At 41.9% G+C, this 21,068-nt stretch overlaps 1 protein-coding gene and 1 long non-coding RNA gene across 2 annotated transcripts; one reads left to right on the top strand and one right to left on the bottom strand.

Annotated features, from left to right (window-relative positions):
- Positions 1-3,784: 3,784 nt before the first annotated feature.
- SNRPA1 (small nuclear ribonucleoprotein polypeptide A') lies at positions 3,785-17,133 on the bottom strand. The gene is made up of 9 exons (XM_077869382.1): positions 16,958-17,133; positions 15,000-15,147; positions 12,946-13,024; positions 9,310-9,356; positions 8,958-9,060; positions 8,246-8,325; positions 7,751-7,826; positions 6,982-7,075; positions 3,785-4,248 (listed from the first exon to the last, which is right to left on the bottom strand). Exons 1-9 carry the CDS (start codon positions 17,037-17,039, stop codon positions 4,190-4,192), a joined length of 768 nt encoding a protein of 255 aa, XP_077725508.1. The 5' UTR covers positions 17,040-17,133; the 3' UTR covers positions 3,785-4,189.
- On the top strand, positions 15,748-19,866 carry LOC144296306 (uncharacterized). The gene is made up of 2 exons (XR_013363475.1): positions 15,748-17,348; positions 17,621-19,866. It is a non-coding gene; the product is annotated as an uncharacterized LOC144296306 (long non-coding RNA).
- The last annotated feature ends 1,202 nt before the right edge of the window (positions 19,867-21,068 follow it).

Genomic DNA, 21,068 nt, shown 5'->3' with positions numbered 1-21,068 from the left:
AATTCCTGTCACTCAAGATTTTGTAGAAAAAAGAAACCAGCACAACAGTAATGAAAATTGCGCACATTTTTAAACACCAAGAGTAAAGTGCTTTTGCATACTATTATGAACTAGCGTCTCTGTGTTTACATATGTACTCGCAGTATGATGAATAGTATATTCAACTAAAATCTAATAGGTTTTGATTTGCTAGGATGCAATGGATAAAGAGAGTTTGCTTTAGTTCCTTAGCACATTGCTGTTCTTAAGTTCCCACTGATGGAAGTTATTCTTCCTAGCCAGGCTGATGTGTTGTTACCTTTGTCCCTTTAATCAGGAAGTATCTCACCTAGCTTATTTAGAACCATAAAGTTATTTCAGCACACACCTTGTTCGATACAACTGCTCACAGGTTATTTGGAAAAACAGAACAAAAGTAGTAACCAGAACTCCCAACCAGTCAGACCATTGTAGACTAAATGTCCCCAATTCATCATTCCTTCTTACAACCACATCCTTGCAATAGCCTCAAGGTAGGAGTATTATTTGCCCATCCTTTGACTTTGAACTTGGCCAGGTGGCTTGCTTAGGTTAATGGCAAGTAGGCAGATTTAACAGTGTGTCAGTTTTGAGTATAGGTCTTAAGATTTTAGTGTTTTCTCCTTGTGTCACTGTCCAGTTAGCTGACTTGCCCAAGGAAAATGAGATATGTAAAGCTGAGTCATGCTAGTTAACCCATGGACCTGCAAGGAAAAGCAGAGCCAGGTGTGAGACTAAATGGTGGTTGCCACTTAAAAGCCTGAGTTTTGGAGTGGTTTGTTATGCAGCATCATTGTGGCAATAGCTAACTGATAAATTGCCTAACACTTCACCTTTTAACAAAAGTATAAAACAAGACAGGATTAAAGGTGTTGGTAGCTAAGGGAGATTACAGAGATGGCAGTCAAACAATAGTGTTTCTCAAACTCGAATGACCCTTTCAATGACATTCTTATAGATTCCTACTGTAACATTTAAAGGTTTTGAGACAGAAAAAAAGAGTGAGAACAGGGGAGGAGGAGGGAGAAGGGCAGAGGGAGCAGACTCCCCACTGAGGAGGGAGCTGGGCTCGGGGCTCCATCCCAAGACCCTGAATCCTGACCTGAGCTGAAGGCACGTGCTTAATTGACGGAGCCACCCAGGCGCCCCCTACTGCAGCATTTAAATTAGGTTAAATATCGGGCAGCCCCAGTGGCTCGGCGGTTTAGTGCCACCTTCTGCCCAGGGATTGAGTCCCACATTGGGCTCCCTGCATGGAGCCTGCTTCTCCCTCTGCCTGTGTCTCTGCCTGTCTCTCATGAATAAATAAGATCTTTAAAAAATAATTAGGTTAAATATCTACATATATAAAACTATATATTTATGTATATGTAATTATATACATTTCCTAAATGTATAGTTCTTTGAACCTCAAAACCTAATCACATACAAATGCAGTTACAGGATTTCCTTCTCCTTTGGTGCCCATGGTTCTTGGTCACACCATTTCAAAGAATGAAGAGATCTATAGACCAGGAGAACAATGGTGGGCAGCAAAAGTTTATTGAGCCATAGTAAAGTGATAGTACAAAACTCCCGAAGAAGGGGACCCAAGAGGGCTGCCATTGGAGTTTCTAAGTCTAGAGTTTTATGGACTTGTTGGAGGGCTGTTTTAATCTGATTAACCCTCCCTGCACCTGTCATCCAATCGGACTTTTGTCATCTGTCACATGGGAAAGGGTAGAGGGCTCCTTCCAGAGTGGTGTAAAATCGTTTTAAGGGTTGTTTCCCCTTAGGGTGGGGCCCCTTGTCCTGCCCTGCCTCTCTTCAACTATCCTTCATCAATACTATAAAACTACTAATAATCAAATCAACATCTTAATGTAGTTACACAGAAATAAATCTGAGTGTTGCAGGACTATGCCACTGGTACAAGTTGCTACTATAACATGATAGAAGGTATCTTTGACCAAACCTTATGTTCTGCAAAATTGCACACTGAAAACATAGGGCTTCTGGGAAAAACTGGGTGAAGGCAAAACTCATTTTTCTGGTCCTGAGACACAAAGATGTTGGTTGAGCTCTGAGCCAAGGAGCTCTCGCTTTCATCTCATCAATTTTTGAAAAATCCTCACTTGGGACCATGGCATACAGTAGCAAGGTCTCCTGTTTTTTCTTAGCAGCTCTCAAATCATTAACCACGAGTCATTAAACTGTTTAGTACCAAAGTAATCCTGTTTAGTCCAGATCCATTCAGGGGATGGCACGTCTTGTATTATTGCTAAGTACTGCCCACAGTCAAAGCCAGGACCACAGTAAGCTACTTAAGAGGTAAATAAGGAACGTGACTGGAGGGAGGTGAACTGCAACCAATGTTATGACTGAGGCTAGTGACCAGAGGCTTCAGAATCCCCTTAATAGGTGGCTTATAAATGATGAGAGCAGGGAGCCTCCTGACTAGCATGGCAACAGCTTCCCTGGATCTTAAGTGTGGAGAAGAAAAATGGACTTGTTTTAGTTGTCCTATCAGAAACAGAAGTGTTGGGTAAATGTGCATTTACAGAAAGGCTCTGTGAAAGTAGAGAAGGCAGCCTCATGGCCACTTAGGTCATGAAAGGTGCTGTAGAAGCTAAATTCTAATCCAGCCCAGGAAGATCTCTAAGACCACCCCCAACCCCACCCCACATCTTTCTGTTCTGATCCCATGTACACCTAGTAACATTCTCTAATCCCAAAGGGCATCTGGGTGAGGGGCACAGCAGAGCATGAATTGCAGTTATCTTCCTCTCAAATCAAATTCCAGTTTATAAATCCATCTACTGTGTATTTGGGTTAGTTCCTGGGTGCCTAAATGCCCCAGGCCTCAGGCAATCATTAAGAAACATCAAACTCCAAATCTGCTAAGGTGAGAATAAAACAAGAACACAGCAATCCACTCTGGTTTGAGCATCAGTAAGTGGATTACAGCAGACTGTTCTTGAAAGAGTTGACAGGCGCCAGGTAGATTTTAAGGAAGTGGTGAGAGGTTAAGGCTGGAAATCCTCTGGGGAGCATTGTCCTGATGGACAGCAACTGGGAACATACTGGAAGTGCAGCCCCAGGCCCCACGGGATCTTGCCATTTAAAAGGTGCCCTGAAGTTCACAGCACACTGGAGTTGTAAAGCACTGATTTAGGGTCATACTGAGGAAATCTAATGGCCAAGGTTTCCTGATACCCAAGTTCCATTTCCCTTCTGAACGCTCTACCCTCTTCTTTTCTTGTAGTTGCTACTGCATGGGGGTTTAGCCCCACAGTGGCCCACGGTCCCATCTTCCCAGCCCGTCTTGTCAGCTCCTTGAAAATCAAACTCTTTCTTGTCTTATCCATCTTGTGCACACTTTATAAGAACAGCCAATCAGCCCATGAGCAATCACTCACAACCGTTCAGGGGTCTAAGAGGAGTGTTTCTCACATTTTGAATCTCCCAGGGAGCTTTAAGAAAAACCCAGAACATCAGATGAAAACATGGATGAAGGTGCTCACCTCCACCACCTTGTTCCTGAGATTAGCCTAAACAGGGTGTGAGAAATATAACAAAGTGTATTTGTATACTGCTTACTAGGCCAAGACACCCCACCCCCACCCCCAACCATGTCCTGCCTGCTGTCTCTGCTCAGATTCCAAAAAGCAGAAGTTGAATTCCCCTATAATTATTCCAATCAGTAATTAAAGACTGGCTGCCGCCTTTAATGAAGCTGTTGTTATTCTTTCTATGGGGAAAAAAATGCACCAGAGACTGCACAGTCTTACTGATAACCACGGGCAGCAAATTATCTTGAGTTTTATTAAGAACTTAAAAATCTAAACATTTTAGAGAGGCCTGGGAAGCCTATCTAGAAACATTGACTTCTGTCATTTCCAACCTCCACATGTCCATACCTCACAGCACTGCACACCCACCCACCCCCGCCCGATGACAGACAGCTTGGCAGCACAGTGAATGTCACATTTTTACTATTTGTAGAAAACTGGCATTTAGATTTCAAAATTTATAGTATTACAAAATTACGGGCAGCAGTCTTAAGCATTTCAACAATGCCTATAAGCTCCACTTTGCTGACTCAAACAAGGTTATTATTCCAAGTTCAAAAAAACAGGACTTGTCCCAAGTAGGCATATTACGCATCCTGCAGATACTTGGGCCACACTGCTCAGGACCCATTTGTGACTGTGTCTTCTTCCATCTCCTCTTCACCATCATCAGTGGGGCCTAAAGAAAAACACAAAGCCAGATGTCATATTGATTGTAGAGCATGTGCTTACTCCATATGCGAGTGGCCATTCTGTGAAGCTACTGCCTGCTAGTTCCTCCACTAGGTACAAAAACCCAACAACACCTGCCCTCAAAGACCTTATAGTCCAGAGACTACCCATCTTTGGCAGGTATGGGAAGGGATGGTCAATTCCTAGGGAATGGGCCACAAAGGTGCTTTATAAAAGTCAAACTCCCTGCCTGACATTCTAATAACCCATTTTGGGTTGATAATTCATTTTTTGTGAAGCTTACTTTGTTTTGTTCTTACCATTACCATAAAATGGCAAAGAAAATGGGAATACTCAGTGCCTTTAGGGTCTCTAAATTAGAGAAAATTTGGCAACAACCAAAGTCTTATATTTGCTCATCAATTTATGACAGACACTCTGGCCAATGTATCCTGAAAAAGGAAATGTTTTAACTCTGTCACGGTTTGGAAAAATTAGTCTTGTTTAAGCCCACTGCTTCTACAGTTAGCCCCAACATCAGTTTTCTTGATACCAAACTACCAAGATAAGAATGTCAGTCAAGTTTTGGCAAACTCAGAAGCCTAGGCCCACTGAAATCTACAGAGTACCCTGAACCATGTCCACCTTCCTCTCCCCAGTTAACTTCCAGATCACAGTGAAAATTCCAAGAGATCCTAAAGGCCCAAATGAAACATATTAGGGAAAACAAATAAACTCAATATTTCTGTCATATGACAATCACAATAAGCAACCTGAAACCACTGAGCCTTGAAAACCTTTGACAGACTTCCAATGCTCTCAGAAGATCGCATCTGTTACAGTCTGCAGGTACCTGTGTGGCCTACTGCATGCTTTCTCCGTTGGCTCATCTCACCACGTTCTCCCTGTGCCTTGAACTTCACTCATACTGGCCTCTTTCAGTAAAAGTGTGCAAGGCTCCTATTTGCCATAGGTGCTTTTGTCTGTGCCCTTCCCCCACCCACTTTGCCACTAGAATGCCACTCTGCTTTTGTTTAGTTCAGCAATTCACAAACACCTTAGTTTTAGGACACAAAGAGCTTTTGTTTATGTACATTTATCAATACAGTATTAAATTCACCAACACTGTATTAGACATTAAAACAGTATTTTAAAAAACAGTAATTCGTTAAAAAAAAGTCTCTGCTACACATTAACTTTTATGTTTTTATAAAAAAAGAACATTTTCCAAAACAAAAATATTAAGTGAGAAGCTTAGTATTATTTTATTTTATTTTTTTGCCTATCTCTGGAATGTCTGATGAAGAGCAGCCAGCTGGACCCTGGTAGGTACTGGCTTCATCAATCCACTGCTGCAATACATTGTTTTCACTGAAGGATATGAAGAAAATCGGCCTCACCCAGATGTGCAGCTAGGAAAGGAAGGAGTATTCTAACAGTCTTTGAGGACAATTGTGGGTTTTCCGAGTATATGCTAAAACTTGACAAAAGTGGTAGTTTCTGAAGGGTTAGTGTACAAGATGGAGCCTGAAACCTTATCAATAAACTTTCCATACTCTTACTTGAAAATCCATAGATGTATCTCATTTTCCTTAAAGTGACGAGTTTACTTCGTGTTCAAGAAGATGCCTGCCTCTCAATTAAAACCACTGCATGAGTGCAAGGAGACAACCGTCCAACTTAGGCATGTGCTCATGCACACCCCCCTCTTGCAACCCAGAATATCAAAAGATGTGCACTTAAAAGGTGATATTTGATAACATTTATCTCTCTGCTTCACAAGGGAAGCAGTTATCTTACTGAGAGTCCACAGTAGTTTAGAATGATGACTACTAATATCCTTTGGGCCACTGCTTTGACCTGTGCCAAGACACCAGCAATTTTACCCACCACTACTCCTGCACCAGCATTGCAAATGTCAGTAATGGGGGAAAAAGCAAGTAACACACTAGTGTCATTATACAAAGTTCTCACCTCTGAGATGCCTGCAGGCTCAAGAGCTACATAGTGGGAACCACTGGTCTAATTAATGTCTTACTCATTTTTTTGCTTCCGTTCAAACATGATTTGCTCAAGGGAACCTTCCCTGAGTTGCCAGGCGAGGTAGAAGCCCTCAGTTACATCCATATCAAAACTTATACTATGTGTTATGTTGAGTAGTTTTTACTTTACACCTCCAACATCCTGTCACAAAGTTGGCCTTCAAATATCAGAATAGCCAACGCTTACCGAAAATTTAGGCTAATGTTGTAAGTGCTATCTATGAACTGTCTTACTTATCCTCCCAAAAACCTTTTGAAGTTGTTACTATATGTTACTTCAAAATTTAAAATGAAGATATGGACTTAAAATTAAGTGAGGATGAAGAAATTCACCTAAAGATAGAGCCGGTGAGGCTAAGATCTGAGCTTCATGCTGTTTGCCCCCGAAGCTTGTGTTTCCAAGTAGTAAGGTATCTATCCTACACACACAGACACACATACACACGGGTCCAAATCTACAAGGTTACTCTAGTGTTCGGTTTCACTGCATGGCTGGGGAATAATGTATGTTTCAACTTTTACATCAAAAACTCTCAGAGTCCTATATCATAATATTCTACATCAAACAACTTCTCTTTGAAGAGCATATAGAGGGATTTCATGTACGTTGATGCAAGCATTTCTGGGGTCATAGCATCTGAACTGTTTTGGAATCACTTCAAGTATAACATTAATTTATTTGGAAGTCATGTCCTGACCTGATCTGCGTTCTCTGCCAGGTATCTGACCAGACTGTAGCAAGCCCTTCAGCCGCTCCACCTCAGCCAGGGTTGACGCATTTGCTATAGCATTCTGGAGGACAGAAAACAATGGACATGACCAGTTTATTGCATCTAAGTGTCAATCACACAGAAAACCCTACAGAAGTCCACGGCAACTCTGTGAGGTGGACTATTATACAGTTGTGCTGGGGTAAGAATTTTATCGTCATGTTGAAATCAAACCAAATCATAAATTCCCCAAATTGGTAGATGGATGTGGACCCTCTTACAAGAGAGAAAATAATCATTGCACATGTCCTAACAATTTAGTGAATTAAAGCACCTTTTTGGAACTATGTTACTGGATAATCTAGGAAGCAGTATTATGAAATTAGGATTTCCCATGATTAACTAACAGATCTTTCAGACAGCAAATCTTTGAAAAGCTAAGGCAAACACTGAGACAACATGCTAAGGTAATTTAACTATTTAAAAAAAAAAAATAGATCCTGGGAAAATGACAAAGAACCAGAGCTGCCTCTGCTTTGACTGGCTCATGTAAATAATTCAAGTCAAAATCAGGTAGTAACTTTAAGCTAGTTCCTTCCTTACACGGAACATAGCAGGAACCTAATTCTTGTGGGGTTGTGGGGTGGGGTGGGGTGGGGGAAGACACTACAATGTTTAGAATTTGGTCAATTACATATTTCATGTCCTAAAACCCACGGCAACTCTTTCCAGTCCAAGAGTCCTAACCCGTTATTACCTTGATTGCTTCTACATCCCCTGGAGATGGCCCACCTTTCTTTTTGTCAGTTGGCAAACCAGCACCTGGATTGAAACTTGGGAGGGGAAAGGAGAGGGAAGAATGCAACTGTTAAATCCAGACAAGGGAAACTGCTTCTCTTTTACTTTCAAAAAAAAGCTTTTGAAAGTAATTCAACCAGTGTAGTATCTTATCTTTGTTAACAAACTGATACAAGAAACTCCCTCCTTCAGAAACACCACCCAGTTCATCTTCCTATAGAGAAGAAGCAGGAAGTATACAATGTCGCATTAAGACTGAACATGGAAGTATTTGCTAACCTGATGGAAATCTCATGTGATGTGTGGACCAGTGATGGTCACGGGGCTATCATCACACGAATTCAATACTGTGTTAGTCACAGGTGTTTTGTTTAATTCTGTAGGAGGGCAAAAAGCCAGACAGATAGTGTTTCTGAAGGTGAAGTGGAGTGAAGTTGGATTATCTGTATCTTACGTTTTGCTTCTCCTGGCAATATCCTTTGCAAGTTGTGCACCCCGTTTGCCCTTGAACATTTTCTCTGCTTCCTGACGCTCCTACAGCAACACCACACACAGAGTTAATGGAAATAGGAATACCACATGCATTTAAATGCATTCCTCAGAAAACATGGAAGGAAACTCTCCTGAAACACTCGGGGCTGGTAAAAATACCAAAAAGCCAATTTCAAATTAAAAGGAGACAAATGGCCTTGCCTTCTCTGGTGAAAGCTCCCTGAAGAAAGTTCCCCCTCCTAGTTTCGAGGAGGGGGTCTGGAGGAACTAGAATGTTTAAAAAGAAAAAACAAAAAACACAAACCACACACAAACCAAAAACACACCTAGTAAAGAGAAAATCATTCTAACAATTACAGCTGCTGAAAAATGGATTATACTAAGGTCCCCACAGGGGAGTGGATCTAAACGATCTGTTGTTGATGGTGCTCATGGTTGCTCTGATATTGTACTACCTCTGAATGACCAACACTACCATGTAAGATAGCTTTAACTCAAAGTCCTGCTATATAAACTCTGCTATGAAAAATAAAGGACTTAACATTTTCCTTCCCACATTTTTATTACAAACCAATAGGAAAACTCATTAGGCAATTAAAAAAAAATCAGTAACAAAAGTATAAAATGAAACACACGAATCTACAATGACTTATAACCCACAGAACAATACTTACTTTTAGTTTCACTTTCTGGAAATCCAGTACTCTGACTTGCGGAACTTTATAAATTACATACAGTCTATAATGCTTCTTGTTTGTTACAGGATTTCTCAGAATACTACAAGAAAAGGAATAACATAATGCCAATCTTACTCACAGTGCAGCATTCAACAGGTCCATTTTAATGGAATCAGATGAGTCAATTTTGTCATGTTGCAGAGTTATTAAATTCACATTGGGGAGGTTTCACATTTTCAGTCCTTGTTTTTCAAAGGTCCTTCTTACTAACTGTTTGCTCTAAGATCAAGGCTGGTAATGGTGCTATTATAAAGGACTTAACTGTCACCACCACAGATCATTTCCATACCTTAGGTAAGTCAGTGATTTGAGAGATGCCAAAGGATCTAGGTCACCCTGTAAAAGAAATGGCCAGAGGTAAGAATATGAATACCATAGGCTATTCTGATACTCTGATATGGCAGATGCCTTTGGAACAGGGACTCCTATCTTTTATTTCTTTAATGCCCTAGCACCTAGCACAATACTAGCACATCACCGATGCTTAGTAAATTACTGACTAAACTGTTAAGTAGATTTGAACTTCTTAAACTGAAAATCCTAGCCATAACAGCTTCTGTCTCAATATTAAGAGACCCCTCCCCCTCAAAAAAATTATATGTCCTGTAGCAAGCTCAAAAGGGCTAGACTTTAAAGGAATTATTTAGAAAAGAAATATATTAAAGTTTATGTGACTTCAGAGCAAATTATTCACACAAGGAACCTCAAACTGGATCTTGGGGTAAGGCGGTTTTTACCACTAGTACCTGGACATGCCTGGTGGTGACACAGGCATATCATCGTTGAGGCCTGGCACCTTTATTCAAGGTTCCCTCAAACTGCTTTAGATAATTATTCAAGGACAAGGAGTATAGGGGGAAGAAAAAGGACACAATTATGGGATAAAGGCAAGTTAGTTTTTGATTCTTTCCAAATTATCACATAAGATATAGCTCAACAAGGATAGCAAAGCATAAGATATAGCTCAACAAGCATAGCAAAACATATAGCATAAGATATAGCTCAACAAGGATAGCAAAACCAAAGCCTATGGTCAACAACTACAATTAACCTAGACGAAAAGGCATTCTGGCAAGAATCCTAGCAGGTAGAGACAGACCATTGTGAGAGCTGCAAGACTGGCTTGGGAGCCAGCATTTGTACAGGAAGCAACAGCAGGACAGCAGAAAGGCTTGTGACAAATGTGAATACCCCAAAATGACCAAGAGTTCAGTCTGAGAACAGCAGCCAATAGCTATGTATCTTCCAATAAGGAGTACATTAAGTCCTGAAGCAGCTGGGCAATTCTGGCCCTCATTCTTCGTACTAAACACAAATGGTATCCTTTCCAGGACAAAGCCCTACAGTGAGGATAGACTGGTAGGACCAGACTGAAATTGAGGACAAGGCAAAAGGAATAATGAGAGAAAAGTACAGGGGTACAGAGTAGGAGTTCAGAAAATAGTCTGCCATTTTTATTTTATTTTTTTTAAGATTTTATTTATTCATTCATGAGAGAGAGAGAGAGAGAGAGAGAGAGAGAAAGAGGCGGAGACACAGGCAGAGGGAGAAGCAGGCTCCATGCAGGGAGCCCGATGCAGAATCTCCAGGATCATACCCTGGGCTGAAGGCAGCGCCAAACTACTGGGCCACCAAGGCTGCCCCTGGTTGCTATTTTTAAAGGCTTCACAATCAACCATCAGAGGGAGCTCTAGAGCATGCTACTGGCATGTCACCCCTAAAAGGGATACACAAGATGACCTAAAAGAAGACAAAGACAAACATCGAATGATCTCACTCGTATGTGTAATCTAATAATTAAAGAAAAACGAACAACTCTCAGCAACACGGAGTTGAATGGTGGTTACTGGGAACCCTGGGTGGCGCAGTGATTTAGCGTGCCTGCCTTTGGCCCAGGGCGTCATCCTGGAGACCCGGGATCAAATCCCACTGTCGGGCTCCTGGTGCATGGAGCCTGCTTCTCCCTCTGCCTATGTCTCTGCCTCTCTCTTTCTCTCTCTCTCTCGTGTGACTATCATAAATAAATAAAAATTTTAAAAAATTAAAAAAAAAAAAGAATGGTTACTAGAGGCTGAAGTGTGGGGGAGGAGGGGAAATGAGCTACTGATCAGAGTACAAACTTTCAGTTATAAGACAAGTAAGTTCTGTTTGACATGGGGACTATTTACTACTGTATACTTGAAATTCGCTGATAATAGATCTCAAGTACTCTTACCCTACAAATAAAAAAGTAAATACTTGAGTAATGAATATGTGAGTTTGGTAACAGTGACCACTTCAAAACTATACATCTATCAAAATCACACTTTGCATCTTAAATACATACAATTTTTATTTATCACTCAAACTTCAGTAAAGCTGCAAAAAAACAAAACAAAAAGGAACAACGAATGGCAACTTTTGTTACACAGAGACACAGAAACTGTGGAAAAGTGTCTTGATGGGTTTCTTAAAGACAGAATTAAGTAAATAATATGTGGGGGGTTTGAAATGTTTAAGGTCACTATTGTTTAAGAAACTAGAGGTATTGGTTAACTCAAAACTGTAATAAATACGTATTTTAGTTCCTAGAATACTAAGAATAGGAATGAGTAATTCCTACACTCTTAGGAAAAGAATGACAGAGAGACACACACAGACACACACACACACACACAGAGTGAACACAGTAAAAGAGAGAAAAAGAAATGAATGATGAGTGGGTCAAACAATAACCTCCAGAAAAAGTGAGAAGACAAACTCAAATACACCAGTAATTAAATTAAATGTAAGCAGACCAAATACTTCATTTAAAAGAAAGACTTCACACTGGATTTCACAAAACAATCTTATCATTCGCTGTTTTCAAGAGATAAATCTAAAACATAAGTTACAGTAAAGCCTGAAGTTAATTTCGGATAGAAAAAAATATACAAATACTAAATAAAAGAAAGCTTGTTTGGGCGTAATTATAGCAGATAAAATAAACAGGGTAAAATATCACTAAAAAAGATAAAGAGGAGCACGACACAATATTAAAAAGGTTAGTTTACCAGGAAGGTATTAACAATTTAAAATTTGTGTATATCAACTAAGAGAACTTCAAAATACATTACTAAAATACAACTCCCTGTCAAATCCAGGAAGATGTATGAGATTTTTTTTTTTTTTTTAAGATTTTATTTATTTACTCATGAGAGACACAGAGATAAGCAGAGATACAGGCAGAGGGAGAAGCAGACTCCATGCAGGGAGCCCAATATGGGACTCGATCCCGGGACTCCAGAATCATGCCCTGGGCCAAAGGCAGATACTTAACCGCCAAGCCACCCAGGCGTCCCAATGTATGAGACTTTAACACACCTTTTCCAGTAACTGATAGCACAAACTCAGCCTTCATCTTTACAAACAGCTTTAAATATAAATACAATATACATAAAAATACAGCCTCTATCCTGGCACACATTTCCTTTGAATGTGCATTTTGGGTTGAAAATCTGGTATATTTTAGAAAAGACAGCCTGACCAGTCAGTGCTCTCTTACTTTTGGAGTTAAGTACTCCTTTAAGAATCCGAAGGAAGGGCAGCCTGGGTGGCTCAGTGGTTTAGCACCACCTTCAGCCCAGGGCGGGATCCCGGAGACCCAGGATCGAGTCCCACATAGGGCTCCCTGCATGGAGCCTGCTTCTCCCTCTGCCTGTGTCTGCCTCTGTCTCCATGAATAAATAAAATCATAAAAAAAAAAAAAAAAAAAAAGGAAAAAAAAAAAAAAAGATGAGCTACAGAGTGGAAAAGGCTATTTAACTGAACGAGGCCCTGATCTTGAATTAAGAAGATAAAGGATGATGGATGATGAAAAAACTTTCTGGACTTTCTAAGTTGTAAGAGGCAAGTAGCACCTTTAATTCCTCCCCCAAATACACCCCCCGCACCCGGTTGGACTTACCAGTTCCACAAGACTATTGTTGGTGAGAATGAGTTCTGTCAGACAGGGTAGAGCCTGATCAAGTCCCTCACCTATACGGCTAAAATGAAAATAAAAGACTTCTGTAAAAGTGAAAAAAAAAGTAGGTAAGCTAACCATTTTATCTAAATCCTTGAACAGAAGATTTCAGACTCTAAAGGTGAAAGAACTTTAGAGATCTTTGTTCCACCACCCTATTTGACAGGGAAAATGAAGCATGAAAGGGAAAACCTTGTCTGGGGTCACAAGGTTAGTGGCAGAAGTGGGGTGATTTTAGAACCTACGCCTCCCAAGGGTTGCCTGGGGTTCCTTCCATCACCACACTATCTAGTGAAAGCTAAGAGAAGAAGAAACTCCCGTGTAGAACTTTTGTGCAGGTAGCACAGAAGTACAAGTGACTCTGCATTCACACCTCAGGTACACAACAAACAACAACTACATCAGGGAATGGTTAAATCCATAAGAAAAAATTTTTTTAAAGATTTTATTTATTCATGAGAGACAGAGAGAGAGTCCAAGACACAGGCAGGGGGAGAAGCAGGCTCCCTGTGGGGAGCTGGATATAGGACTTGATCCCAGAACCCTGGGATCACGACCTGAGCCAAAGGCAGATGCTCAACCACTGAGACACCCAGGTACCCCTGAAATACGACATTTTTAAAAAGCAAGTCATTGAGGTGCCTCAGTCAGTTGAGTGTCTGACTCCTGATTTTGGCTCAGGTTGTGATCTCAGGGTCTTGGTAGGGAGCCCTGTGCCAGGCTCCATGCTCACTGGAGAGTCAGCTTTGGATTCTCCCCTTTTGTCCCTCCCTCCCTCCACTTGCATCTGAGCATGTGTGTGCTCTCTCTAAAATAAATAATCTTTAAAAATAAAAAAATAAGAAAGTCACTACCTAATACTTCTTAAAAACATTGTCTATTGACTTTCAACAACTTTTTTTGATAGAATTTACTCAGAGATTGGGGATCCCTGGGTGGCTCAGCGGTTTAGCGCCTGCCTTTGGCTCAGGGCGCAATCCTGGAGTCCCGGGATCGAGTCCCATGTCAGGCTCCCGGTGAGGAGCCTTGCCTCTCCCTCTGCCTGTGCCTCTCTCTCTCTCTGTGTCTATGAATAAATAAATAAATAAAAATCTTAAATATATATATATATATATATATATATATATATATATATATGTAAAATTCTAAACATCAGTTGTAAAGAAAAACAAATGGCAGAGGGTGTGAGTTAGAGACATTCATTCAGCCAAAAATATAACTGTTGGGGGTGCCAGGGTGGCTCAGTCAGTTAAGCGCCTGACTCTTGATTTCGGCCCAGGTCTCGATCTCAGGGTGCTGCAACAGAGCCCCACAAGGAGGTTTACACTCAGTGGGGAAGCTGCTTGAGGATTTCTCTCTCTTTGCACCACTCCCTGCTCTCAGGCATGGGCTTTCATTCCCTAAAATAAATCAGTCTATCTATCTATATAAAATTGTTCAACTTTACATATCTTCTAAATATAATCCCTCTGATAATTACAATTAGTTTTAGAAGCCAAAATATGCACAAAACAGAATATTTGCAATTTAAATATCTATTACCATGAATATATAAGTATTTCTGAACAAATGCAAATAAAAACAAGACCATTACCAAGTTAATCTATGGGCCTATATGGCAAAAGTGTAGCTTGTTTCTCATTTTAAAAAGAAATACATTAAAAAAAAAAAAAAAAAAGACATACATAGGTCAGCCCCACTGGCCCAGCAGTTTAGCGCTGCCTACAGCCCAGGGTGTGATCCTGGAGACCCGTGATGGAGTCCTGCATGGGGCTCCCTGCATGGAGCCTGCTTCTCCCTCTGCCTGTGTTGTGTCTCTGCCTCTCTCTCCATGTCTCTCTTGAATAAGTAAATAAAATCTTAATAAATAAATAAATAAATAAATAAGAATACGTAGGCTCAACTGGCAGTATATGTACTATGGCTTCTTCAGGGAATGCTGCAATATTTACTCTGGGGGGCGGGGGGAGAATTACTCTCCACTAGCAGACACTTACCATATTCTATTGTTGTTCACTAATAATGTTTTCAGCCTTCTCAACAAAGGAAAACCATCCAGTTTCCTGATTTCATTGTCAGAAAAATCAATAGCATCAAACTGGTCTAAGGTAGCACCCAGATTTTCAATGACAGGAATTTTATACCCTGCAAAGTAGAAGGAAAAAAAAAAATACACAAGTATTGATATGGCTAAACGATACCTTAAAACCTTAGCAGTACTTCATGGTAATTTGACTCAAAGCTTCCATTTATTTAGAAAGTGTTTACCTGGTACCTGTGCTGTGCCAAACACTGTGCAAGTATCTGGCACATAAAATGAGGAACAAGGATCAGATGGCCCACTGCCACAGTCTAGGAGTGGACATGAAGTCAGTCATGACAACACCCGACACTTATTGATAGTAATATTGGTAGCTAACATTTGCAGGAGTATTTTTTAAGGTCCCTCACGCTGTTATAACCAAAGCTCCAGAAACAGGTAAATGGCATAATGAGAATTTACATTGTAAGCTGCTTTTTTGTCAGCGTCCAAGTCTTGTTCATACATTGTGGACAACAGCTCTTGACTCTGTTTGCATTCCCACAGGCCAGATTCATAAAACTTACCAGGATATCCTTGTGATCTCATGACAGTTCTCCCTTACTGTACACTTCCCCCAGCTCCAATTCAGAGTTGAAGGTCAACAGTTTATACACAATAATACATCACCCTGTGAACAATTCACCAAACCCTCACGAGTTTGTCTTAAATGGGCATAACTACTGTGCTAGGTGCTGGCGGAAGAAAGAAACGAATCCAAGCCAAGGTTAAAGTACATAATTCAGAGCAACAAGGGTTGTAGCAAAGCAAACGCTGTATCAAAACAAGTATCCTCAACACTCGATGCACTTCACGCTTAGATGGTTAAAGATCAATCTTCGCCAAGAGAGCGACACTTAATTTCAACAAAATGAAAGCAGTCTGGCTTTGTCAGCAAGGAATCCAAGGTTAAGGCAAAGCCCACAACAGTGCTGCACCTCAGACGGTGTTCTTCTGTGGAGCCAAATCTCAGGCCCAAATTGTATTCCCAGAGAAACTGCTCTTCACATCATTCCTAGAGTCATTTCCTTGAAATGCTGATTAGACAGCTGCACTCCCAATTTCCCACCAAGCCTTTACTAAGGTTGAAATGGCTACGTGAATTTGAATAGTTCAGAGCTTCTACCGCCTTACACAGGGAACTTGTACTGCAAGCCTCTTTAAAACCTTTTTTTTTTCTTTCAGTATTTTACTTATTGATTTCAGAGAGAGAGAGAGAGAGAGAGAGAGAGACGGCACAAGCAGGGAGAGCAGCGGGCAGAGAAAGAGGGAGAAGCAGGCTCCCCTCGGAGCAGGGAGCCCAATGCGGGGCTGGATCCTAGGACCCCTGGGGATCAAAGACACTTAACCGACCGAACCACCCAGGTGCCCCTCAAATGCTTTGATAAAAGAGAAATATGGGACAACTCAAGGGAAGAGGGAAGAAATCTTGCGGAAGCAATCGCTTTTGTTCTCCGACGTCATTTCCTCCCTCGCAAATTACAGGTAACACGTTCTCTTACCTACGCTCGTCCCACAGTAACACCTGAACGTATTTACGAAGAACCAACGAGCCGCTGCGCACTAGCGTTACCAGCACGAACAACTTGCCAGCTCTCAAATAGTTGAGACTGAGAACTACGCCAAGCAAGGCCTGCCTGAGGCCCTCGGCTGTGGACCAAGAAGCGATCTACTGGCTGGGCGTGTGAGTAGGAACGAGGGTAACCCAAGGCTCAGAAGGGCCTAGGGATGGTCTCTGGCAGCACCGGGAAGACGCAGCCCCGGGCGGTGCTGCCACAGTCCGGCTCGGCGCCCACAAGGCAGGCCCGCGGGCCAAGCGCCGGCCCTCCGAGCACGCGGCTGGGCGCGAAGGCCCACCCACTCCTCGAGACTCACCCCGGAGATCCAGCTCGCGGTCCCGCACGGCGTTGGTGTACTGAGCCGCCTGCTCGATCAGCTCCGCCGTCAGCTTCACCATCCTGCTGCCTCCCGCTGCCGCTGCCGGTGCCGCGGCCCACCGGCTGCTTCCCGCCGCCTCCCGCCCGCCAGACTTCCCGGCGTACCCCGCGCCCCGCCGCCAGGCCTCACCAATCGCAGCCGGCGCATGCGCGCGCCGCTCGGCACCCAGGCCGAAGTAATCGATCGTGAGCCACGCCCACGATCTCGTCGTCTGCGGAGCTGCTGGAGCGCGCGGAACGTGTCTCGGGTTCTGGGTTTTTCCTTGGGGCGTGCTTGAAGGAGGGCCCCTGATTCCTGATGATGCTCTTGTCCGCAAGTTAAGCAAAATGTAATCGCACCCGAATAGAACTTTCTCATGCATCAATGCATTTTGAGGCGGGAGGAAACGCTGTGTCTGCCCTCGCCCCACCCAGGAGGGACGGGCACCCGGGGGATCCAGTGAAAGGTTCAGGACTTCAGGATTCCCGCCCCACCAGGGCAGGGTCGATCACAGCCCGCCCCGCTGGGATCGTCTTACCACCTAGCGCGCCCGACCCTGCCCCGCGCACAGTTCAGTTTTCGGTTAGGCTTGTGACCTCCAGGTATTTAAATATTTAACAGAAGCACGGGATACAGAAGAGTGCGCAAACCAGGAATCTGCAACGTGAAGAATACCCGCAGAGGGAGCGCACCTGCGTTGCTGCCTCCGGGTCCAGAAAAAAGAACACTTTTCCGAAAGCCTCCATCCCTTCCCAAAGGCAACCAGGAATCCCAACACCACAGATTAGTTTTTGCTTGCTTTTGATACAAATAGAGTCACGCAGCGTGCTCCCGTGCCTGGTGTCTTTGGTTTTGTGTTATAACTGGAATCCGTCCCAGGTTGCATCCAGCAATGGTTTGTTTACTTTTCGCTGCTGTGCAGAATCCCATGGTATATCTCAGACCACAATTTAGCCATTCTGCTGTTGATGGACATTAGGATCGTTTTGTCGTGGGGCTGTTCCGAATACCGCTATGCATTTTTGTTGTACGTGGATCCAATGCACACGTGTCCAAGTTTCTCCAGGAGTAGAGCTTCTGGGCATAGGGTATACTATCATCAATAAGTAATGCCTAACAGGCCAAGAGGCTGAAATAATACTAATATACATACTCTAGCTGTGTGCAAGAGGGTTTCCATCACTTCCAACCTCAGCCCCTTTAGTATTGCCAGTATAACTGTGGGGACTGGGGTGCATGGGTGGCCCAGTTGGCTAAGCGTGGGACTCTGGATTTCTGCTCAGGTCATGATCTCGGGTAGTGGAATGGAGCACGACCATTGGGCTCAGCCAGGAGCCTGCTTGGGATTCTCTCTCCCTCTCCTTCTGCTCCTCCCTGTGCATGCAAATTCTCTTTCAAATAATAGTGGGGCAGCCCTGGTGGCTCAGCGGTTTAGCGCCGCCTTCAGCCCAGGGCGAGATCCTGGAGACCCAGGATCAGGTCCCACATCAGGCTCCCTGAATGGAGCCTGCTTCTCCCTCTGCCTGTGTCTCTGCCTCTCTGTGTGTGTGTCTCTCATGAATAAATAAAGTCTTTAAAAAATAAAATAATAATAATAAAAACAAATAATATTAGTATAAAAAATAATTATGGGGATTCTTATGGATGTGTTGCACTATTGTTTTGATTAGCTTGTCTCTAATAACTAATGAAGTTGAGGACCTTGTCATGTATGGTGTCTATTCAGGTATCTTTTGCAAAGTGCCCATTCAAGTCTGTGGTCCGTTTTCTTTTCTTACTGGATTGTCTGACATTTTTTTTATTGATTAATGGGATTTCTTTATGTATGCTGGATGTGAGCACACTCTGAGGCCTCCTTTTGCATTTTTTTTTTTCTTTTGGTTAAAACTGCTTAAATACAAAAGAATTTGCAGAGACCAGAAATACTGTCCTTGTACAAGTCATCAATGCAGCAAACACAAATTATAGTCCATTATGTTCTGTTTAGGATAACATCCTATTCCCTAGATCACCAAATCATAATCTGGCTGCAATTCAAATCAAAAGGCTACTAAAGTAGCTTCCTCAACCCATTTTGCAGTGAGAACAAGGTTTCAAATGGTCCAGTTCAAGAGTTCTCAGAGGAAAAGCTTAGCTCAGAAAGCCCTACGCATTGACTATCTTTTGTCCTCTTTTGTTGGGACAAAGTTTCACTGTGGTCATGTAGTCTGGGACAGAAAAAATTTTTCTGCTTACAGGCCTTTCCACTCTTTTTTTTTTTTTTAAGATTTTATTTATTTATTCATGAGAGACCTAGAGAGAGACAGAGAGAGGCAGAGACACAGGCAGAGGGAGAAGCAGACTCCGTGCAGGGAGCCCGACGTGGGACTCGATCCTGCGACTCCAGGATCAGGTCCTGGGCTGAAGGCGGCGCTAAACCTCTGAGCCACCCCAGGCTGCCTGGCCTTTCCACTCTTAATGGTATTGTTTGATGACTGGAAGTTTCTAATTTTTATGTAATTCAATTCATCTTTTCCTTTCTGGTTAGAGGGTTGTATGTCTGTGCATGTGCCCCCAAATATTTTGTTGCTGTTGTCTACTGGAGGCTTAATTGTTTTACCTTTCACACGTAGCTCTACCATCCCCCAGAATTCATTCCTTTTGAAATTTTTATTGAATTATGATATACTCACAGCAGAAGGCAAACCAAGCACACCCAAGTAACTGGCATCCGGATCAAGAACAGGACATTGCCACATTTGAGAAACTCCCTTCTTGTCCTTTTAGTCACACTCTTGCCCTAGTGGTAACCACGTCTTGCATAGATTGGTTTTGCTTAATTTTATATTTATGCAAATAAAATTGTGCCTTATGTATCTCTTGCTTAACATTGTGTTAGTTGTAGTTAATTTATTTTCATTGTTATATAGTATTTTGTTGTGTGAATATTCCAATTTATCCATTCTGCTGTTGATGAACATTTGGGTAATTTCCAGTTTGAACAATTAAAAATAGTACACCTATTATAATAGTGCACCTATGAATACAGCACCTATGAATACATATGCTAATACATACATGGAAATGGATTTGCTGGATCATAGGGTTAACTTACATTCACCTTAAGTTGATTCTTACTAGTTATCCTAAGTGGTTGTACTAATTTACACTCATTAACATTTGATAGTGTCTGTCTTTTTAATTTTGGCTATTCTGGTGGGTCAGCAATGGTATTGCATTGTGGTTTTAATTGTATTTTCTTAAGTACTAACACAATTGAGAACTTTAAAAAAAAATATTGTCCATTTAGATCACTGCTATTTGAAATGTCTGTTTAAGTGTTTTGCACATTTTTCTATTGGGCTGTTCTTTTTTGCTGATTTGCAGATTTTTATATTTTTTGGATATGAGTTCTCGTAAGATATATGTGTAGTGAATATGTTCCCCCTCTCTGTGACTTGCCTTTTCTTAATGGTGTCTTTTGATGAACAGAAGTTCTTAATTTTTTTTTTAAATTCTTTATTTACTTAACAGAAGGAGAGAGCACAAACAGGGGGAGCGGCAGAGGGAGGAGGAGAAGCAGGCTCCCCTCTGAGCAGGGAGTCCAACATGGGGCTTGATCCCTGGGTCCTGGGATCATGACCAGAGTCAAAGGCAGATGCTTTGACTGAGCCACCCAGGCATTCCTGGAAGTTCTTAATTTTAATGTATAATTTATGAACTTTTCCTTATGTAGTTCATGTTCTTTTTAGTCCTCTTTAAGAAATTTGCCCACCCCCAACTCATGAATATTTTCTTCTAAAAGTTTTGTTGTTTCACCTTTCACATTTGGATTTGCAGTATGTCTGGAATAGACATTTGTGTATGGTCTGGGGTAGGGATCAAGATATATTTTTTCCCCATATGGATATTCATTTGATTCAGTATCATTTATTGAAAAGACCAACCCTTACCCACTGTTCTGCAGTAACTTTTTTCAAAAATTAAGTGTCCAAATATGTGAAGGTCTGCTTCTGGACTAGCTATTCTAGTCCATGGGTTTGGTTGCTTATTCTGGCATAATATCGTACTGTCACTTAAAAACTTGGTA

The sequence above is a fragment of the Canis aureus genome, chromosome 2, assembly GCF_053574225.1.
Source record: "Canis aureus isolate CA01 chromosome 2, VMU_Caureus_v.1.0, whole genome shotgun sequence".
NCBI lineage: Eukaryota > Metazoa > Chordata > Mammalia > Carnivora > Canidae > Canis > Canis aureus.
This window is presented reverse-complemented; position numbering and strand designations above follow the sequence as displayed.